The 18,996-nt window shown below is 37.1% G+C and overlaps 2 protein-coding genes across 10 annotated transcripts in view; one reads left to right on the forward strand and one right to left on the reverse strand.

Annotated features, from left to right (window-relative positions):
- Positions 1–18,996, reverse strand: part of WDR17 (WD repeat domain 17) — a 104,684-nt gene that overhangs the window by 5,572 nt on the left and 80,116 nt on the right. For 4 of the 9 annotated variants that reach the window (XM_032413698.1, XM_032413697.1, XM_032413704.1 and 1 more), the window contains one exon: positions 10,521–12,048. In XM_032413698.1, the coding sequence (XP_032269589.1) occupies positions 11,686–12,048 (363 nt within the window). In that variant the 3' untranslated portion in view covers positions 10,521–11,685. Of the gene's footprint in view, positions 1–4,687; positions 4,777–10,520; positions 12,049–16,646; positions 17,923–18,597; positions 18,928–18,996 lie in introns of those variants that run through there. The other 5 variants (XM_032413701.1, XM_032413699.1, XM_032413700.1 and 2 more) reach the window with 4 other exon arrangements.
- On the forward strand, positions 1,398–16,419 carry SPATA4 (spermatogenesis associated 4). Its single transcript, XM_032413710.1, is given in 7 exon segments — positions 1,398–1,620; positions 2,611–2,740; positions 3,105–3,223; positions 3,331–3,551; positions 10,380–10,496; positions 13,570–13,605; positions 13,608–16,419. Coding segments are annotated over 7 exon segments (969 nt in total). The 5' UTR covers positions 1,398–1,402; the 3' UTR covers positions 13,736–16,419.

The raw sequence follows: 18,996 nt of genomic DNA on the forward strand, positions 1-18,996 counted from the left end.
GCCTTATAAGATCCAAATCAAAGGTCACCTCCTCCGAAAGGACTGACTCCTAGAGTCCCTCAGGCCAAATTATTTGCTTCCTCCCTGATACTAATATATTTTTACCACGGCAGAGCTTTTCAGTGTACATGATCTTTTTACTGATATTTATAACTGTGTGCCTTCTATAAATAGTCTAGTCCACAGCTGTCTAATAGAACCTCCTGCAATGACAGGGTTGTGTCTCTTCTTTACAACACACGTAGCCACTAGCCACACGTAGCTATTAAACAGTTGAAATGTAGCCAGTGTTACTCAATTTATTTTATTTAAATTTATATCTAACCAGCCACAGGTGGCTAGTGGCTACAGTACTGGATAGTGAAGATCCAGTGCATAACATAGCACAGAACGGTTCCTCAAAAAAAAAGTTCACTGAATGAATGAATCCTTCATGAAAAACCTCATTGGGAAAAAAAGAAAACGCTTTCTTAGCTTCATTTTTTTTTTCTTTCAAGCCATATACAGATTCACATTGGTTTAGTTCATTAAAAAATGTGTATTTGAGTAAACATTCAATGGAATATTATGTAGCTCCACTATCAAGATCTAGTCATATTTTATCTTGCATAATAATACGTATCTATATGCCACATTAAGTGACTTTATTTTTTGCAAAAGTTTTTAAAGGATTTTCGTCAATTTGTTGTGTCAATATTTAATTTGTAACTGTGGATGCTGGCTCAGCCATCATTTTTTTTCTCTGCATTGTTCACTGATAAACCCCAAATGACTAGGTCGGTGCCTGAAGGAATGAATCATATATACGAGGGCATCTTTGTGAAATGTGAAAACTTACAAATTATTTTCGAATATTATGTAATTTTTATGAACACTTAATGTAATAACTGAGGAAACGTTAAATCTATAGACGTTAGACATCTATTCCTTTTAATTTCGAAAATGTTTTCTTTGGCGTTTTGGAGCAAATACCCTATCATTTCCAATTTCTAAACAAAAACTGACGTCTTCTGGAGGCTTCTCACATCCTCCTCAAAATGCTTGACTGAAAATAGGCCTTTGGCTGGGCTGAAACCGCAATATTTAAAATGTAAACGTATAAGGACAAGGGGTTTGGAAGGAAGCTCTAAATTGGTTAGAAGTGAGGCTAACGACAACTAAGGTTGAAAGCGTCCACCCAACGAAGCCAGGGATCGCGTGCCCCAATCCCAGCGTCAGCTCCCCTAACTGGGGGATCCGCGAGGCCCCCCGCCTACCCGGCTGAAGCCCCGCCCGCCCACAGGCCCCGCCCAGCCACACCGAGGCCCCGCCCCGCCCAAGCGGGTCCTCCGGCCTCACTGAGGCTCCGCCCCCGCAGGCCCCGCCCCGCCGCACATGCTGCCATAGAAACCCAGAAAGCGACATGGCTGCCGCCGGCCTGGGACAAAAGTTTTTGATGCTGCCGGCGGCAGCCCTACCCACGCCACCGTCATTTTCGCCACAGGCGGCAGCTCCCGTCCGAGGGAAGCCTAAGAAGTGGCTGGTCTATCCGCATCCACCGAAGAGCTCCCGCCTGTCTCGGTCGGTTCTGCGCTGGCTCCAGGGCCTGGATCTCACCTTCTTCCCCAGGAACGTCAGCAGGTGCAGGAGCGAGCCGCCTAGACGGGCGCCTGGGCCTGAGCATCCCGGGGACCCACGGACGACCCCGTGGCCCCGCCTGCCCCGCCACGGCGCAGGGGCCGCCCCACTCAGCTAGCCTGCTCCGCCCAGTCTAGGTTTCCGTGCCAGACCCCTGCCCGCTCAGCGCGCGCACACACACACACACATACACACACACATACACATACACACACACACACATACACACACACATACATACACACACGTACACACACACATGCACATACACACACACACACATACACACACACATACACACACACACGCACGCACGCACACCCCTTCCCCTCTGAGGGAGCGGGCCTGCAAAATACACGAGGAAGCTTTCGTATATTTATCCATTCAATCAATCATTACATTGTAGACTTAAGCTAATATAGAATGCCTCGGTGACTACAAAAACATTTAAACAGTCAAGCCTCTTTCTTTAGAAACACTGGACATCAGTTAATAGCCGTGGGGATCAGTCTACCCTCCGGATGGCACCTACTGAAGAAAGTTGATGCCTAACTGCAGCACCCTGAACCTCACGGGCAGTTAATATCTGCTCTGGGAACGCGAACTAACTCCCATAAACATGAAGACGATGACATTTTTTGCAGTCAAGGACTCTGGTTTACTAATCTCAATATTTTTTGATAAAGACATGCCTGAAATTTTCAATGTGCATAGGAATCAGCTAGGGATCTTGTTAAAATGCAGAGTCAATACGAATTAATAGTTTGGGTTCATAAAAAGAACACCAAAGCCTTTGGTGTGTATCTAATCTTATCAAAATTCTATTCCATAGCAAATCTTCCTCAAAGCAATGATCCAACAAAACTAATTTTATAAGTTATTTGCTGTCAGTATGGAATATTCAATCGGTGTTAATTGATTATAAAATATTACCAACTGTAAAAGTAACTACATTTTATTTCATTTCCTTAATGCTATCTATGTGTGGATCAGGGATTTTTCAAATGGTTTCCTGATTGCAGAAATATTCACTATATATTACCCCTGGGACCTTAAATTGTCATCCTTTGAAAATGGAACTTCTTTGAAAGTCAAGTTGGATAACTGGGCACAGTTGGAGCAGGTAAATTAGCAGTCATTGACACTTTGTTAAGAATTTTGTGTTTTTAAAGGTGTACTCCTGACCTCTTGGATATCTACACATATGTGTGTGTGGCTACTGAGTTGGCAGCTCATTTCCCTGTATTGAAAAGAATGTTGTTAAAGCTTGTCATGAGTCCCTTATGAAACTGAGCATACTCATTTCAAATTGGAGTGGGACAGAATAATTGGTTTTCTTGCTGAAGAATAATATCTTTTAATAATTAACACGTTAAACACAAAAAAAAATAGTTGAGAGACAAAAGGGGGATTAAAGTGAATTCCTAGGAATTGGAGATTTATATAGAACTTCTTATAATGAAAATTCTTTCTTTCTACTATTAAAGTTCCTGGCAAGAAAAAAAATTAAATTACCTAAAGAGCTAATCCATGGAACAATTCATTGCAAAGCTGGAGTACCTGAAATCCTGATCCAAGAGGTTTATACCTTGTTAACACATCGAGAGTAAGTCATTCGGAATTTTTCTAGCAATACAGTTTAACATGAAAATTTGATATCAGTCTCATTACTAAAATGTGGCTTGTGAACAGTATTTTATTTTTTATTTCCAGAATTAAAAGTATCCAGGACGACCTCGTGAATTTCACAGACTATAGTTACCAGATGCGTTTGCCCCTAGTTCCTCGGTCTACAGCTTCCAAGTCGATTAAAGATAACATCAGGTTATCAGAAATAATAAGCAATCCCAACATGCTCAGCAATGAACTTAAAGTAGAGTACCTCTTACTTCTACAAATGTTGCAAAGAAAATTAAGCAGAAAACTGAATCCAAGTAAGTTTTCCTTGGAAATAGTCGATTGAGTTCTTCCCAACTTAATGAGGCTATACTTGAGTACAAATGAAAGAAAAGCTGGCCATTGTCTGTCCCATTTCTGCTTTTTCTGTCCCAGGCTTAAAAGGAAAATAGTTCTCTTATGCTAGCAGTGGAACGATTTATTATCATTGGAGTGGTTTATGTAATAATTTTTCTAATGCAAACATAGCTTAACTGAGTGTATTAATACTTTTAAGAAAAACGTTAGTGAAAGCGTTCACATAAAATTTTGTGGGAAATAAGAGGTTCACATATCATCTCAAGTTACTAAAGAGGATGGGAATATTTAAGACTTCATCAGGATATAAGTACTTTAGGAAAAGCCTGGACTACCGTGATTCATTCCAGATGCTTTCTAGCGTATGGCCAGTGTTACCCTTTCTGTAGTAGCCTCCGTATGTAGATTGGGTAAGGTAAGGCTGACTGGGGCAACCCAAGGCAACTTTCCAGAGATACCACCGAAATAATTCTCAAAGCATCCAAAGCATTTGCCATCAGAGTCCCAACAGTTGGCAAGTTAGTGAACTTTCTTTTTTTTTTGTTTTTTGTTTTTGTTTTTGCTTTTGCTTTTCTGACACCACTCGTGTCCTGGAATTTTGTAGTCCTTGATTCCAGACACTTAGTGACTTTATCGTGATGGTGGCACCCAAACCATTAATGAATAAGGCAGCTGTAGTCATTAGGATTTCGCTCTTTTGAACCCTAGTTTTCTGAAGAGCCATTTTCTCTCTAGTCCCTGGAAGGAAACGAGAGCAGTAACTGTCACTTGCCCCTAACTGTGAGTTGGATATCTTGGATTTTGTCCTCTGTTACTCTGTTCATCTTCCATTGCCTATCAGTTTTTGTTTCTCTTCCTTGATTTGCTCTCCTTTCTGGTTCCACTCATGAGTTTGTGAGTAGAGAAAGAATTGAGTTTATTAATCCTGTTGTGGAATTGTGTATTCAAATTCTTTTGTATGTTTTTAAACATTAAAATTTTGCTGTGATTTTTGTCATACATGCATGCATATAAAGTGTATGTATGATTTAAAGAAGACAATGAATAAATATTTCTGAATCCCTTTATGGTCTAGGAAGTGGCACATTACCAATACCTTTACATTCTGCTGGTCTCCTTCTTACTGCATTCTCCATGGTTCCCTCTGAGAGTCACCACTGTCCTGCTGCCTTTGTTTGTAATTTCCTTGATGTAAAAAAAAAAAAAAAATAGTTCATGCATACAATTTATGTTCTTCTTAATTTCATTCATATATATTTCTTAATTTAGATTTTATCCATCTTTGTAGTAGGCAGAATGGGGCCCCCATGTTGTTCATGCCCCAGTCCCTGGAACCTGTGAATATGCGGCATTACATGGCAAAAGAGGCTTTGCAGAAGTTGCACACCTTGACCTAGGGAGTTAATGCTGGGTTATCCAGGTGGGTCCAGTCTAATCACATGAGCACTTAAAAGCAGAGAACTTTCTCCAAGTGGAATCAGAGCAATGCAGCAGAAGCAGAAGTAGGGATGGTCTGAAGTGTGAGAGGGCCTCAGCCTTCCATTGCTGCAGGGGCCACTCAGAGAACACAAGGAGATAGGGGCATGGCCTCAAAGGGCAAAGAACAACCCTCGGAGACAGCCAGCAACCACACAGAGACTTTGGACCTAGAAGGGCAAGGAACCAAATTCTGCCAAAAACCTGAATGAGCATGGGAGAGGATTTATCCCCAGGGCTTCCAGAAGGAATGCTGCCTTGCCAACACCTTGATTTCAGCCCAGTGAGACTTTAAAAAGAAGCCCTGAGACTTGTGTACTGGGAGAATAAAATGGCTGTTGTTCATAAGTCACCAAATTTATGGTAATTTGTTATGGCAGAAATGAAAAACAAATACAAACTTCATGGTCAATACTGTTGGCATCTTGGGGTTATAAAAACATTCTCCTACATTTAAATTTACTGAAGTTTAGCCTTTCACTTTTATTTATTTTTTAACTTTTAATTCCAGTAAAGTTACCATACAGTGTTATATTAGTTTCAGGTGTACAATATAGTCATTCAACACTTCCATATGTCACCCGGTGCTCATCACAACAAGTGCACACCTTCATCCCCATCCCCCACCCCCCCCCCCCACCATGCACCTCCCTCTGGTAACCTTCAGTTTGTTCTCTAGAGTTAAGAGTCTGTTTCTTGGTTTGTTGCTTTTGTTTTCCTTTGCTCATTTGTTTTGTTTCTTAAATTCCACATATGAGCAAAATCATATGGTATTTGTCTTTCTCTGATTTATTTCCCTTAGCATTGTACTCTCTAGCCCCATCCATGTTGTTGCAAACAGCCAGATTTCATTCTTTTTTATGGCTGAGTAAAATTCCATTGTGTGTGTGTATATATATATATATATATGTATATACACACACACACACACACACCACATTTTCTTTATTCATTTATTGGTGGACACTTGGGCTGCTTCCGTAGTTTAGCGAGCGTGAATAATGCTGCAATAAACATAGGGGTATATTAATTCCTTTGAATTAGTGTTTTTGTATTCTTTGGGTAAATACCCAATAGCATGATTACTGGATTGTAGGGTAGTTCTGTTTTTAAGGAACCTCCATACTGTTTTCCACAGTGGCATTCCCACCAACAGTGCATGAGGGTGCCTTTTTCTCCACATGCTCACCAACACTTGTTGTTTCTTGTGTTGTTGATTTTAACCATTCTGACAGGTGTGAGGTGATAGCTCATTATAGTTTTGATTTGCATTTCCCTAATGATGAGTGACATTGAGCATCTTTTCATATGTCTGTTGGCCATCTGGAAGTCTTCTTTGGAGAAATGTCTGTTTATACCTTCTTCCTATTTCTAAATTGGATTATTTGGTTTTTTAGGTGTTGAGTTGTATAAGTTCTTTATATTTTTTGGATACTAACCTTTTATCAGATAGGCCATTTGCAAATATCTTCTCCCATTCCATGAGTTGCCTTTTAGTTTTGTTGATTGCTTCCTTCACTGTGCAGAAGCTTTTTATTTTGATGTAGTCCCAATAGTTTATTGTGTTTTTATTTCCCTTGCCTCGGAGACATATATAGAAAAATGTTATGTTAGCCTTTCACTTTTAAAATTTTTTCAACTTTATTGAGTTATAATTGACAAATAGAAATATATTTAAGGTATACAACTTGATGTTTTGATGTACATATACATTGTATAATGATCACTGCAATCAAACATATCCATCTCCTCACATGATTGCCATTTTCTTTGTTTCTTTCTTTCCTTCTTTTTTCTTTTTTTTTCCTTGTTTGCTTGGTGTGGTGAGTACGCTTAAGATCAATCCTCTTAGCAGCAAATTTCAAGTACATGATACACTATTAACTATAGTCACCATGATATGTATTAGACCTGCAGAATTTATCCATCTTACATACCTTTGATCAGCATCTCCCCATGTCCCCTTCCCCCCAATCCCTGGACATTACCATTCTACTCTCTGCTTCTATGACTCTATTTTAGAGTCCACCTAGAAGTGAAATCATGCAGTATTATTTTTCCACATCTGGCTTATTTCACTTAGCATAAAGGTTGATTAATATTCCATTAATATTCCATTGTGTGTGTGTGTATACACATACATATCACATTTTCTTTATACATTCATGCATTTCCATATCTTCAGTGATTGTGAATAATGCTGCAATGAACATGGGGGTACAGATACCTCTCTGAAATACTGATTTCATTTCCTTTGGATATATACCCAGAAGTGGTATTGTTGGATCATATGGTAGTTCTATTTTTAATTTTGGGTCTCCATGCTGTTTTCCATAATGGCTGTACCAATTTACATTCCACCAACAGTGTAGAAGGGTTCTCTTTTCTTCCACATTCTCACCAACACTTTTTATACTTTGTCTTTTTTTTATAATAGCGATTCTAACAGGTGTATGATGATATATTTTTGTGGTTTTGATTGCATTTCCCTGATTACTGATCATGATTAGTGATGTTGAGTACCTATTTATATACCTATTGGCCATTTGTATATCTTATTTTTTTAAGATTTTCTTTTTAAGTAATATCTACATCCAACATGGGGCTCAAACTCACAAGCCCAAGATCAAGAGTCACACACTCCATCAACCAAGACAGGCAGGTGCTCCTGTATTTCTTATTTTGAGAAATGTCTACTCTGGTCCTTTGCCCAGTTTTTAGTTGGGTTATTTGTTTTGTTTGCTATTGAATTGTATGAGTTCCTTATATGTTTTGGATATTACTCCTTTATACATTGTAAATTATAAAACATTGATGAAGGAAATAAAAGAAGACAGATAAATGGAAAGACATCCTATGTTCATGAATTAGAAGAATTAATATTGTTAAAATGTCTATACTACCCAATTGATCTATAGATTCAATGCAAGCTTGCAAAATTTCAATGGCAGTCTTTACAGAAATAGAAAAAAACAATCGTGAATTCATATGGAACTACAAAAGAACCCGAAAAGCCAAAGCAATCCTGAGAAAGAAGAACGAAGCTGAAGACATCAGACTTCCTGATTTCAAGCTAAATACAAAGCTATAGTAATTAAAATAGTAAGATACTGGCATGAAAACAGACATTTGGACCAATGAAACAGAATTGCAAGTCCAGAAATAAATCCATGCATTTACAGACACTTGATCTTCAATAAGGATGCCAAGAACACACAATGGGGAAAAGATAGTCTCCTCAATAAATCATGTTGAGAAAATTGAATATCCACTTGCAGAAGAATGAGTTTGGACCCTTATCTCACACCCCAACATAAGACCAGAACAGGTCTTATGTTTAAGAAACCATAAAACTACTAGAAGAGAGCATAGGAAAAAAGTTTCTTGACATTGGCATTGGCAATGATTTTTTGGAAATGACATCAAAAGCACAGGCAACAAAAGCAAAAAAAAACCATGTGCGATTGCATCAAACTAAAAGGCTTCCACATAAAAAAGGAAACAAGAGTGAAAAGGTAACCTATAAAATGGAAAAAAAAAAAAAAAAAGGTTTGCAAAACATAGATCTGGTAAGGGGTTAGTCTCTTTTAAGATCTTAATTCATCTGCAACTGAAATGGAGAACCAACTGTCTCAGACCATTTCCTGAACAAAATTTATTCTTTTCTCACTGATTTGTAATAATACCCTCCTGTCTCAAACGTTTCCAGTTTCTTTATGTATATGGGTCTGTTTCCCAGCTCTAGCTGATTTTGTCTACCTGTGTGCAACCTCAACACCCTCACTGTCTTAGTTACTAGTGCTTTATAGTAAGTGCTGATACTTGGTAAAGCAAGTCCTGCAATTCTTAGAAATATCCTGTGGCATGGACCTTTGTTATTTCATTCACTGTGATTTTAATTGTTATGAATTCAGTAGTACTGCCTACTGTTATATTTGCCCTCACATCTATCATATTATTTTGTGGCCTTTTTTTCTTTTACTGTTCCTTGTTTTTGTCTCACCTATCTTTTCTTTCGGATTGAATCTTTTTTAAAGACTTCCCCCCACCCCTACTAATTTGGAAAATTTAAAATTTCTACTCTTTCTAGTGCTACCCTAGAAATTTTAACATGCATATGTATCCTAATGTAAAATTAATATCTTTACTTTCTTTCTCCAACTATAAGGACCCTAAAACAATGACAATGACGACTCCTGCCCAGCCCCCTACCACACTTCAGCATTTTAGTTCTGTCAAGTTTTTTTTTTAATACCACAAATCAGATACAATTATTTTTTATACATAACATTTGCTTACATTTAGTCGATCTCACCATTTCTGCTTCTCATTGGCTCTAGTTGGGATTTCTAGAACAAAACACAACTATTCTATTTAATCTTCTATTTAAAAGTCCATCTTGGTGCAAAGCTAACCTCTATCTCCCTTGTCTTCTTTTGACCACAATTTCTCTTTAGCCATGGTTCACCTCAACCCTTCAGATTCCTGAACAGTATTCAATTCTTACCAGTCTTGATTTTTGAGACTGTTGATTGTAAGCTCAGCCAAAGTAATTAACTGTGATAATTATAGTTCTGAGAATGTTATTGACCAGAGCTGTATATAGCATTAACAAGGTCTGATTGATGAGTAGAAATTACCTTAGACTCTTTTTCCGGCCTCAGTGAAGGCTGAGAGCTGCAGAGGAGGGGTAAGTGATCTTTAGAAGCACAGGGAAATCAATGCCCAAGTGTGATAATTTATAGATTTAATGAGAAATATGGGAAACATGGAAGTAATTTTAAGTCACTATTTTTATAGCATAAACATGTTTGAAAAATGAAATAAATCCTGTATGATTTATATGAAATATAAAAAAACCCACATGAAATACAAAAAAATCATCTAACCTTTTATGACAGAAGTCAATACAGTGTTTTCTTTTTAGGGTACTGTATGGGAGAGATAGGCAGGGGATTTGGGGATACTAATAATACAACCCAGGTGTATTCATTCCAAAGATTCATCAGCCTGTAAACACACGATTTGTTCACTTTTCTGTATACATATTACTATTAAATAAGAACTTACTAAAAAACTAATAGGAACATAAAGATGTTGTCTTTAAAGTAACTTTTTAAAGCAACTATTCTGTACATCAGAGGTGTGAACAATGTGGGGAGAGGGTTAATAACCTCCCATCCACACCACTCTTAGGAATATGATTAAAGAAACGTCTAAAGAATTTGCCTACTTTGTAAATTGTGGTGTCTTATTTTGGCAATGGCCATAGTGAATTTCTAACGAAGAGTTTCTGTACTCGTATTTTCTAGAATGGTTTGAGGTCAAACCAACAGTGGGAGAACTTACTCTCGATCGTCTTCCTCCCAAAGTCTCTGGGAGCAAACACGATGCCATGATTTCAAAGGAAGGCCTCGCTCCTGCTTTACGTGAGTTTTTGTGATTGTTATTTTTAACTTTTTACCTGTTAAATGAGTGTTTCTACTTCATTCCTTTGAATTTAAAAAAAATCGTTAAAACGTCAGTCTAGGCCTTTAGTCTACCACTGTGTATTGTGTTGGTAGGCTGATGTTTTGATAGACTGAGGGGCCTGCAGTCTGCAAGTGCCAGTAGCGTCCAGAGACTCCCGAGCCAGCCTCCCCCCCCCGCCCATGAAAGGGACAATTTCTGCTGATTTCTCTTGAAGTAGATGAGTCTGAAACAGGTGGGGCTCATCAGCAGAGCTCAAAACTCAGTTCTCTAGCAGGGATGATGCATCCGTCCCACGGCAGCGAGGGACACTTGCCTGCCTACATTTCCCAGTTGGTTGTACCCCAAGAAACCACTTGTCTAAATCCTGGTCGTTCAGAATGCAAGTATAGCATCACAAACTACACCCCACAAGCCAACGTCAGTCTCCTGCCTGTTTTTACATAGCCTGCAAGATAAGGATGGCTTTCACATTCTTATGTGGTTGAAAAAATATATCAAAAGAAAGATGATATTTCCTGACACATGAACATTATATGAAATTCAAATTTCCATGTCCGGAAATAAAGTCGTATTGGAACCTGGCCACGCCTGTTCTTCATGCCTTGTCTGTGGCGACTTTTGCCCAACAGCAGGGCTGAGTCATGGCCAGTTGTTGCCCACAAAGTGGGCTTCTAGATTTAGTGAATACAAACAGACATAGCCAATACAACTAATACTTTTGCGGACATGTTGAGGACATACTTTTATTAAAAATTATTCATTGTTTATCTGAAATTCGAATTTAACTGAGTGTCCATATTTTATCTGACAAACCTACCACAAAGCCTAAAGTATTGACTGTCAGGCCTTTGATGGAAAATATTTGGGGACCTCTGCTGCAGGGCATGTTTTCTACTGTTAAGGGATTTCATGGGAGAGAAAAAGGTTTTTGTTTACATAAGGTCTGGAAAAGCAATGTCAACAGATTCCTTCATTTAAACTTAGGATTTCACAGAGCCTTTTATATGCTAATATGCATTGTAAATATTAAAGAGCAGAGGTACAGAATCAAGTGTTTTCCAAACTCTATTTGATCACACATCACTATCATTGAGTTCTATTTTTGCTAATGGCCTGCTAGAACTACTGTTTCTCAGAGCGCACTTCTTAGTATCTAGACATTAGGCCCGTCCATGAAAACCTCTTTAACTCATCACATGCCCAAGGCATGGGACTCTGCATGACAGAACCCAACAGAAGTAACGATGTTTCTATGGGGAAAAAGAATGTATCCATAGTTTCACCTTCAGGTTCTGGGCCTACATCCTCTCCTTCAATCTGCCTCAACCTCGTTCCCATGGTGACGCCTGCAGTGAAAACTCCAGCAGGCTGGGAGCCACAGGAGGGCTGAGGCCGAGTCAGGGGGAGCCTTCCCCACGGCTCTTTTGGTTCACTTGCTTGCCTCTTTCCCCTTCCGGCTACTTGGACCTGACTCAGGCCAGGAAAGCACATGGCCACTTGCTTTGGGACCTGCAATGAAAAGGCAGAGGACGAATGAGTCGCAGCAGGGCGTCCTTCCAGTGTGAGAAACAGATGCAAAGTGTCCATATTTGAGAAAATGATGCCTACCAGTGCTTGAATTGCTAAAGAGCATTCCTCATTTCTGTTCTCTTTTCAGAAAAATTTCAAGGTCACACACAGGCATTTTTAGAAAAATAATGCTATCATTTCAGATCAGAATGCCCAAGTAGAGTGGATTCTTGCTTTTACAATTTTAATCATGTATGAGCAGCTATAAATAACTTCTCCCCCATTTTATTCTCTCAGTGCTCTCTGTTATGAGTCCCTCTCACTTCGGTGGTCTTTTTCTATCCTTTTTAAAGTGGATGATGGGCTATGGAGGTTTTCAGGGCAGATCAGGATAGGAAGAAACATGTTTTTATCTTTTTACGTCTCTCAATCCTGTTCCAGATACTTGGATTCTCTTAATCTAGGCAGAATGGAAAGTAATGAATGAATGGAGCAGACTTTGGTTAATTACATGGGAGAGAGCTGTTTTGCTAAATTTTATTTTCTCCCCAAATTTGTTCAAGGGATTCTATTTCAATTATTTAATTTAAATTCAATTAGCCAGCATATAGTACATCATCAGTTTTTGGTATAGTGTTCAGTGATTCATCAGTTGCGTGTAATACCCAGTGCTCATCACAACATGTGCCCTCCTTAATGCCCATCACCCAGTTACCCCATCCCCCCACCCTCCTCCGTTTTCAGTTGTTTCTAATAAAAGAGTAGAGTGATAAGTTCAAGTCAGCTAACATAATTTGAAAGTTAATGGAAGGAGAAACAGAGCTAGCTAGACCACTGGAACTGGGCCCTATTTTACCATCTAAGATTGCACTGCACGTAACAACACTGAAACGACAAGGCCATTCATCTGAAAAGCTTCTAATTATCTGATAAGGTGGTGAAAATTAATTGTTAGATAAGTCATTACCTTTGTTTTTGTTTTTGTTTTTTCTTTAACACTTAAATTCCTCCATTTGTTTACCTAAACCTAGCATCCAGCAAACTACTGGGCCGGGGGAAAACAGATTTCTTAGCTGTGACTGGCTCCTCTTGTTGGAACTGAGTAACCTGAAGAGTCTGGGCAGCTTGGAGGCTTCAGTGCAGAGCTCCAGAAACTCAACTATGAATTCTGTGTATTTGCCAAATCTCAGCCCTGTGAAAACCATGGCACTGTTACCTCAGCTGCTTTCTGAAGCAACATCTAAAAATAACTGAGTCATATTCGGTATCAGATACACCAAAATCAGCCCTGGGTATTTTAGGCACTGCTAATGACTTTTGGAAGTGGATGACATTCAGATTTTTTATTTACGGCTACTATAACATATGCTTTAAATATTCTGTTTACCAGGCATTTGGATGAACCTGGGCTCAGCCTGCTGCCCATCATTCTGCATGTTTCATGTATTAGAAACATTGGTCATTGTGCAGATATCTAATAACCACAAACTGATTTTAGTGTTGTTTATTTAAATATTCCAGGAAATATAGGTACTGGTGGCAATCCACTTAAGAAACTTGTGTGAAGCAAGCTGGAAAACATTCTTTTGAATCTGCTAGGAAATCTATAGAAACAAGGAAAAGTAAGCTTGGAAAGCACCCGTCTAATGGCTTTGAAGAAGCGATGCCCCGTCTCCTGCCATACTAAGTGGACAGAATTACCTAGTCTTGGATATATAAGTAAATTAAAGTGGTGTCTCATCCATAATTGGGCTGAAGAACATGCTTTTTCAATTCAATAACCATTTATTAAACACCTGTGCCAGTTACTGTTAAAAATACAAAATCAAATAACACAGAATGAGCAAGAATCATTTTAAAGGTACAGTTAAACATAACTCACCATGACAAGTCAAAGTTATTTCTCATAAATTCTGTAGGAATGGTGAATCTACGTTTTTGTAATACATTTTCCTCATTAGAAATGAAAAGAGCTACTACTTTGCCTGATACATATTCATACATCACATGCATTCATAAAAATATTTATTCTGAATGATTATTATTATACATAGGCCCACAGAGAACCTTGTCCACCCCCATAAATAGCCTGACTTGAAACATTTTTAAAAAAATAGGTGTCCCTCCTGTTGATAAGAGTTGTGGGAAAGGAAAATTGTGCTTCACTTGGAATTTGGTTCTGGGGTTTAGCAAACCATTCAGTTCAATTAAACATTTTCTACTGGTTGCTTCCACTCCCCATAATTTCGCTGGAGGGAAACCAAAGCAAGCTGGTATCTTGAAAGATTAATTATCTTTCATACATTCTTATAATTTTACATTCACATTTGGAAATTTTTCTTCAACTGGAATTTTTCATGTCTTTATGCTCTCTCATTAACAGTCTCATTTGCAACTTCCGAGAATGAGTATTAGGAACACTGAATCCCACGACGTGCCTGCCAATTTCCAACTAAACTCTTGTCAATTGTTCTGCATTTTTGAAGGCTCGGCTTTATTAGAATTTCTATCTCCAGAGACTTCCCAGTTTAATTTCACATTTTTGGCAGGTAATATTTAGTAAAAGAAAGTAAAGAGAGCCCTGATGAAACAGGATTACTTCTTGGGAGTGAGTGTGTTTAAAATCTAGTTTTATCTGAAGTAAAAGGTATACTTTAAATGCATATCTTAACCAGCTATAGGTTATTTATCTATGAACCTTGCATTCTAATGGGACAAATTTAAAGTAGAAAATTATGAGAATAATTTTCAACCCATAAAATATAGTTCCTTAGGAAAGGGTTATAGAAACAAGTCTTCTGAAGCTTGGCTGGGGAAAAGATCCAGAGAGAAGGATTAGATTTGGGTAAACAGTCATATAAAAAGTTTGTTTATACTTCTCTTGACTGTATGTTCAATCACCTGAAAAAGCTAATCACTCATGGCCTATGGTAAGTTCTCAAGACTCCCGTGGGGCCTATGGAGAGCTGTGGAAAACATGAACTAGTTTTATAGGTTTCATTTCATAGTGAGTAAGTAAATGAAGGTAGCAGGCAGGCAAAGTAGCAACTTCAGGAGCTCCTTGAAGATGAGCTGTATTGAGAGGCCAACACTACAGGTGTCTTCGGAAGGCCATCTGCTTCACGAAGGAGCTTTTCTAGGAGCTACAGCAGTTCCTCTGGGAGAGTCTTCAGTCAGTTGGCAGAATGCTTATCGCGGAATGGAAGCCTCTGAGATACGCGGTTTGTATTCATTAGTGAAGCTTTTCCCCCTTTTATAAGAATTTTAGGGTTTGTTGTAGTCAGTGTTTCTTGTGGGTGGAGAATTAACCTTGTGAACAGTCCACAGTGGTTTTTCTAGGTTTCCAAGTCATTGCTTTAATGAGACCATGTTCCTGAACACCTCTGGATGATGTCATGGAAATATATATAAATTTTGATTGACATAAAAATCATATTTTCACAAGATATAACTCATATTGATGTTGCAATTTTGTTAACGACCTGGTAATTTTTATAGGCAAAAATATTTTTCCAATGCTATTAAAACTATTGTCTAATGAGGCTTCTTTCATAAAAGCGTATTTAAACTTGGAAAATAATTTGTCCACATTATCAGTAATATAGACATCTTCTAGTAGTAAAATAAGTTCATATTATTTGTTTGGGTTTTCATGCATATGAAATCTAACAATGGAAAACCTTTTATAAATTTAAAAAATGGCTTTGTTTTTCATATTAAGGCACAACAGATGCAGACTGACATGGTGAAATGACACAGTTCTATGAAGAATTAACAGTTATAATTAATAATAAGGTATAGAACACTGCAGAAGTCAGAGTAACAGAACTGTATTTGAATCTGTCCAATTTAGATTTTAGACACAAATTGGGTTACTCATCTATTATCTTCATGTGCTAAAGAGTTATGCGATTTTTTCATAGTTTATATATAAAATATCATTTTCCTTCATTCATTTAAAATAAAGAAGGAAACAATCATTTATATATGTATAACTTAACACTCAATGGATCTTTTAAAGTAGCTAAAGCACCAAAGATAGGCTTCTTAATCTATTTTAAAACAAAATAGAGAATTATAGTAGGATTTCAACTGCTATTTTTAAGTGAAAAGATTTTACTACATATATGCTAATTAAAAATCTGCCTCATCTAAAAAAATTTGAGTTAAGCATATCACTAAGGATTAAAAAAATACTTCACACTAGTGATGCGTCACATACATTCTCTTCTGTAATGTTTATTAAATTTTTTTTTATAAAATAGAATTTAGGCCTATAATGTCTTTTTAAGAGTTAGAACTGGTCAATGTAATAGATATATACATAATATATATAGTTTTCTGTTATAAGAAGCTTGTTTAAGAAAAATTTTAAATTATTTTAAGATTTTATTTATTTATTTGACAGAGATACAGCAAGAGGGGGGAACACAAGCAGGGGGAGTGGGAGAGGGAGAAGAAGGCTCCTGGCTGAGCAGGGAGCCCGATGTGGGGCTCGATCCCAGGACCCGGGGATCATGACCTGAGCCGAAGGCAGACGCTTAACGACTGAGCCACCCAAGCGCCCCTAAATTATTTTAAATGTAACAAGTTTAAAGATAATAAAAACCACCATTATTCTAATTATATGAACTCACTCTTTAGACAAAAACATCTATATTATAAATTCTGTAGAAGAGCTTGAGTATCAAAGTACTGTTCTTCCCAGTAATGCATTAATTTCATAGACCTCAAAGTCAGAATTCTAGTACAACTGAAATACTTGCAGTCATGCCTCAGGCTTTTTTTTTTTTTTAAATAGTTTTACTCTTTTAATTAATATATAAAAAACTTGAATTTATAATATACCCCAAATTTCAACTAATATGTACTTACAGAAATTTATTTGAAGCTAATTTTATCAAATAAATTATGTTACAGAGTTAACATAAATCTATTAGAAATTACTGTAAATATTAAATGCATTAATCAAAACTAATATCCATATATACCAAATATCTTTTAAAATAGTCAATTATCATCAAATGTAAATTCTCATACAGATTTAACTGCATTTGTGTTTTTTACTCCTCAATTTTTGTTATGCTTATAAAACCTATTCCTTTATAATTGGACATTTTAATTTCAGTTAAAAAACTTGGTAATGCTTTCTTTTAAAAAAATAAAACTCAGAAGTATTTTGACTGTGTATCCATTTATTGATACACATCAAACTCATAACTGGAAACTTTCATTAAATATGAACTGAAACTATTGGTGTACTATATATTTTATAGAGGACAGTATGGGTGTTTGATAACTTGAAGATCAGTCACACATACCTTATATTTTGATATCTCAAGACACTCAGTCATTCCAATATTCATTAAGTACTTACTCTATGTCAAGCACTATTGTAGGTGTTGCATTATTTTATATGTTTCAATGTTTCAATAATATAATATTTTGGTACCTTTTATGAAACTCTGGTACCTTTGTGAAACTTATATATGCTCTTTTAGATTTTTCAGTCTTTTATAATTTAAATATTATCTTTCTCCCAAATATGACTATTCTCTTTTATAAAGGACACATCTATTTTTCCTTGAAATTGTATAAATATTTTATTTTTTGAAGATAATTTATAAAGTCAACCCCTATTCCCCACCTCCCCCGCTCCCTTCAACCTTTGGCTCTTGGACAACAAAGGCTAAGGTAATACTAACCCACAAAAGGTCTTTAAAAAAACAATTAAACAAGGAGAAAAACTTTCTGTCAAAATGGGTTGAGTCGTATTCCAGTCCCTAAAGGTGAGAATGGGTTCACCTTTGCCCACATCAAAGCGTCATTCAATGAGATAGTGGATTTCCCATCTTCAAGGAAAAATACAGGGCCCTGTACACAGAGTTGAGGAAAGAGAAGATGGGATTATAAATTTGCAACATGCTTTAAACTTCCAGAAACAGACTCCCTTTAATTAAACAAAAACAAAAACAAAAACAAAACCACTAGCAGTATTCAGACAATGCTAATAGAAAATTTTATAATATGAGAAAAATCAGATTTTTTAACCGCTCCAAATATACAAAAAATTTTAAATATCTTAACATTATGCCCCCATGTCTTTCAAAATAGAATTTGGTTTTATAATCTGAATTCTTTGAATATAGTAGTGCTATCAATGACAAAGGTATTGCTAATCTGCTAATTAATACTAAATTAACATTTTATAAAGACATATATATGCCCAGCCTAGATTTAAATACACTTTACTATTTTACTCATATAGCCGACATCAATACAGCTGGGGAAATCATTTAAGCCAGAAGCTCTGAAACTGCTCTCAAGAAGATGAAAAGTATATTACTGTGTATGTGTATACATAATTTAAAATCATGTCAATCATATGATGTACTAGCATATTTATGATTCAGTTACTCAGGTACTTTGCATGTCAAGGGTGGTTCTGAAGAACCAAATGCAAAAAAAGACCTTTTCATCTATTTCTCCCAAACTCTCAGAAAGAAAAAGGAAAGAAAAGCATGATTTCAAAAACAAAATGAACTAAGAACTAATCTTAATTATTTTCTAAAGTTATCAGATTTTTAATCACAATTTCAAATGATACAGCTTGTTGTTACTAAATCATGTCTAGACAGTGGTAAACCCATCATATGAAGTGGACTGCTTCCTACTCAAAGATACTTGATATTTCACAGTTAAAACCAGAACATTAATTTTCTGTTGAGAGAAAAGATCCTGAGAGGGAAGCGCCCCATTTACATTAGTCCTAGCTGATAATTAGTAGGTCCTTTCCTATCGCAGGTTTGGGTGCAGAGAGGTGAGGCAGCGTATGTGCCAGGTCCTTTGGCTACTGCAGATGGAACGGAGAAAAAGAACCTGAAGAGGGGAAGAGAAACAGGAAGGTGCAGCAGGAATACGAAGGAGGAGAAACAGGAAGGGGCGCTA

Source organism: Phoca vitulina, unplaced genomic scaffold, assembly GCF_004348235.1.
Source record: "Phoca vitulina isolate PV1807 unplaced genomic scaffold, GSC_HSeal_1.0 scaffold15, whole genome shotgun sequence".
Taxonomy (NCBI): Eukaryota; Metazoa; Chordata; class Mammalia; order Carnivora; family Phocidae; genus Phoca; species Phoca vitulina.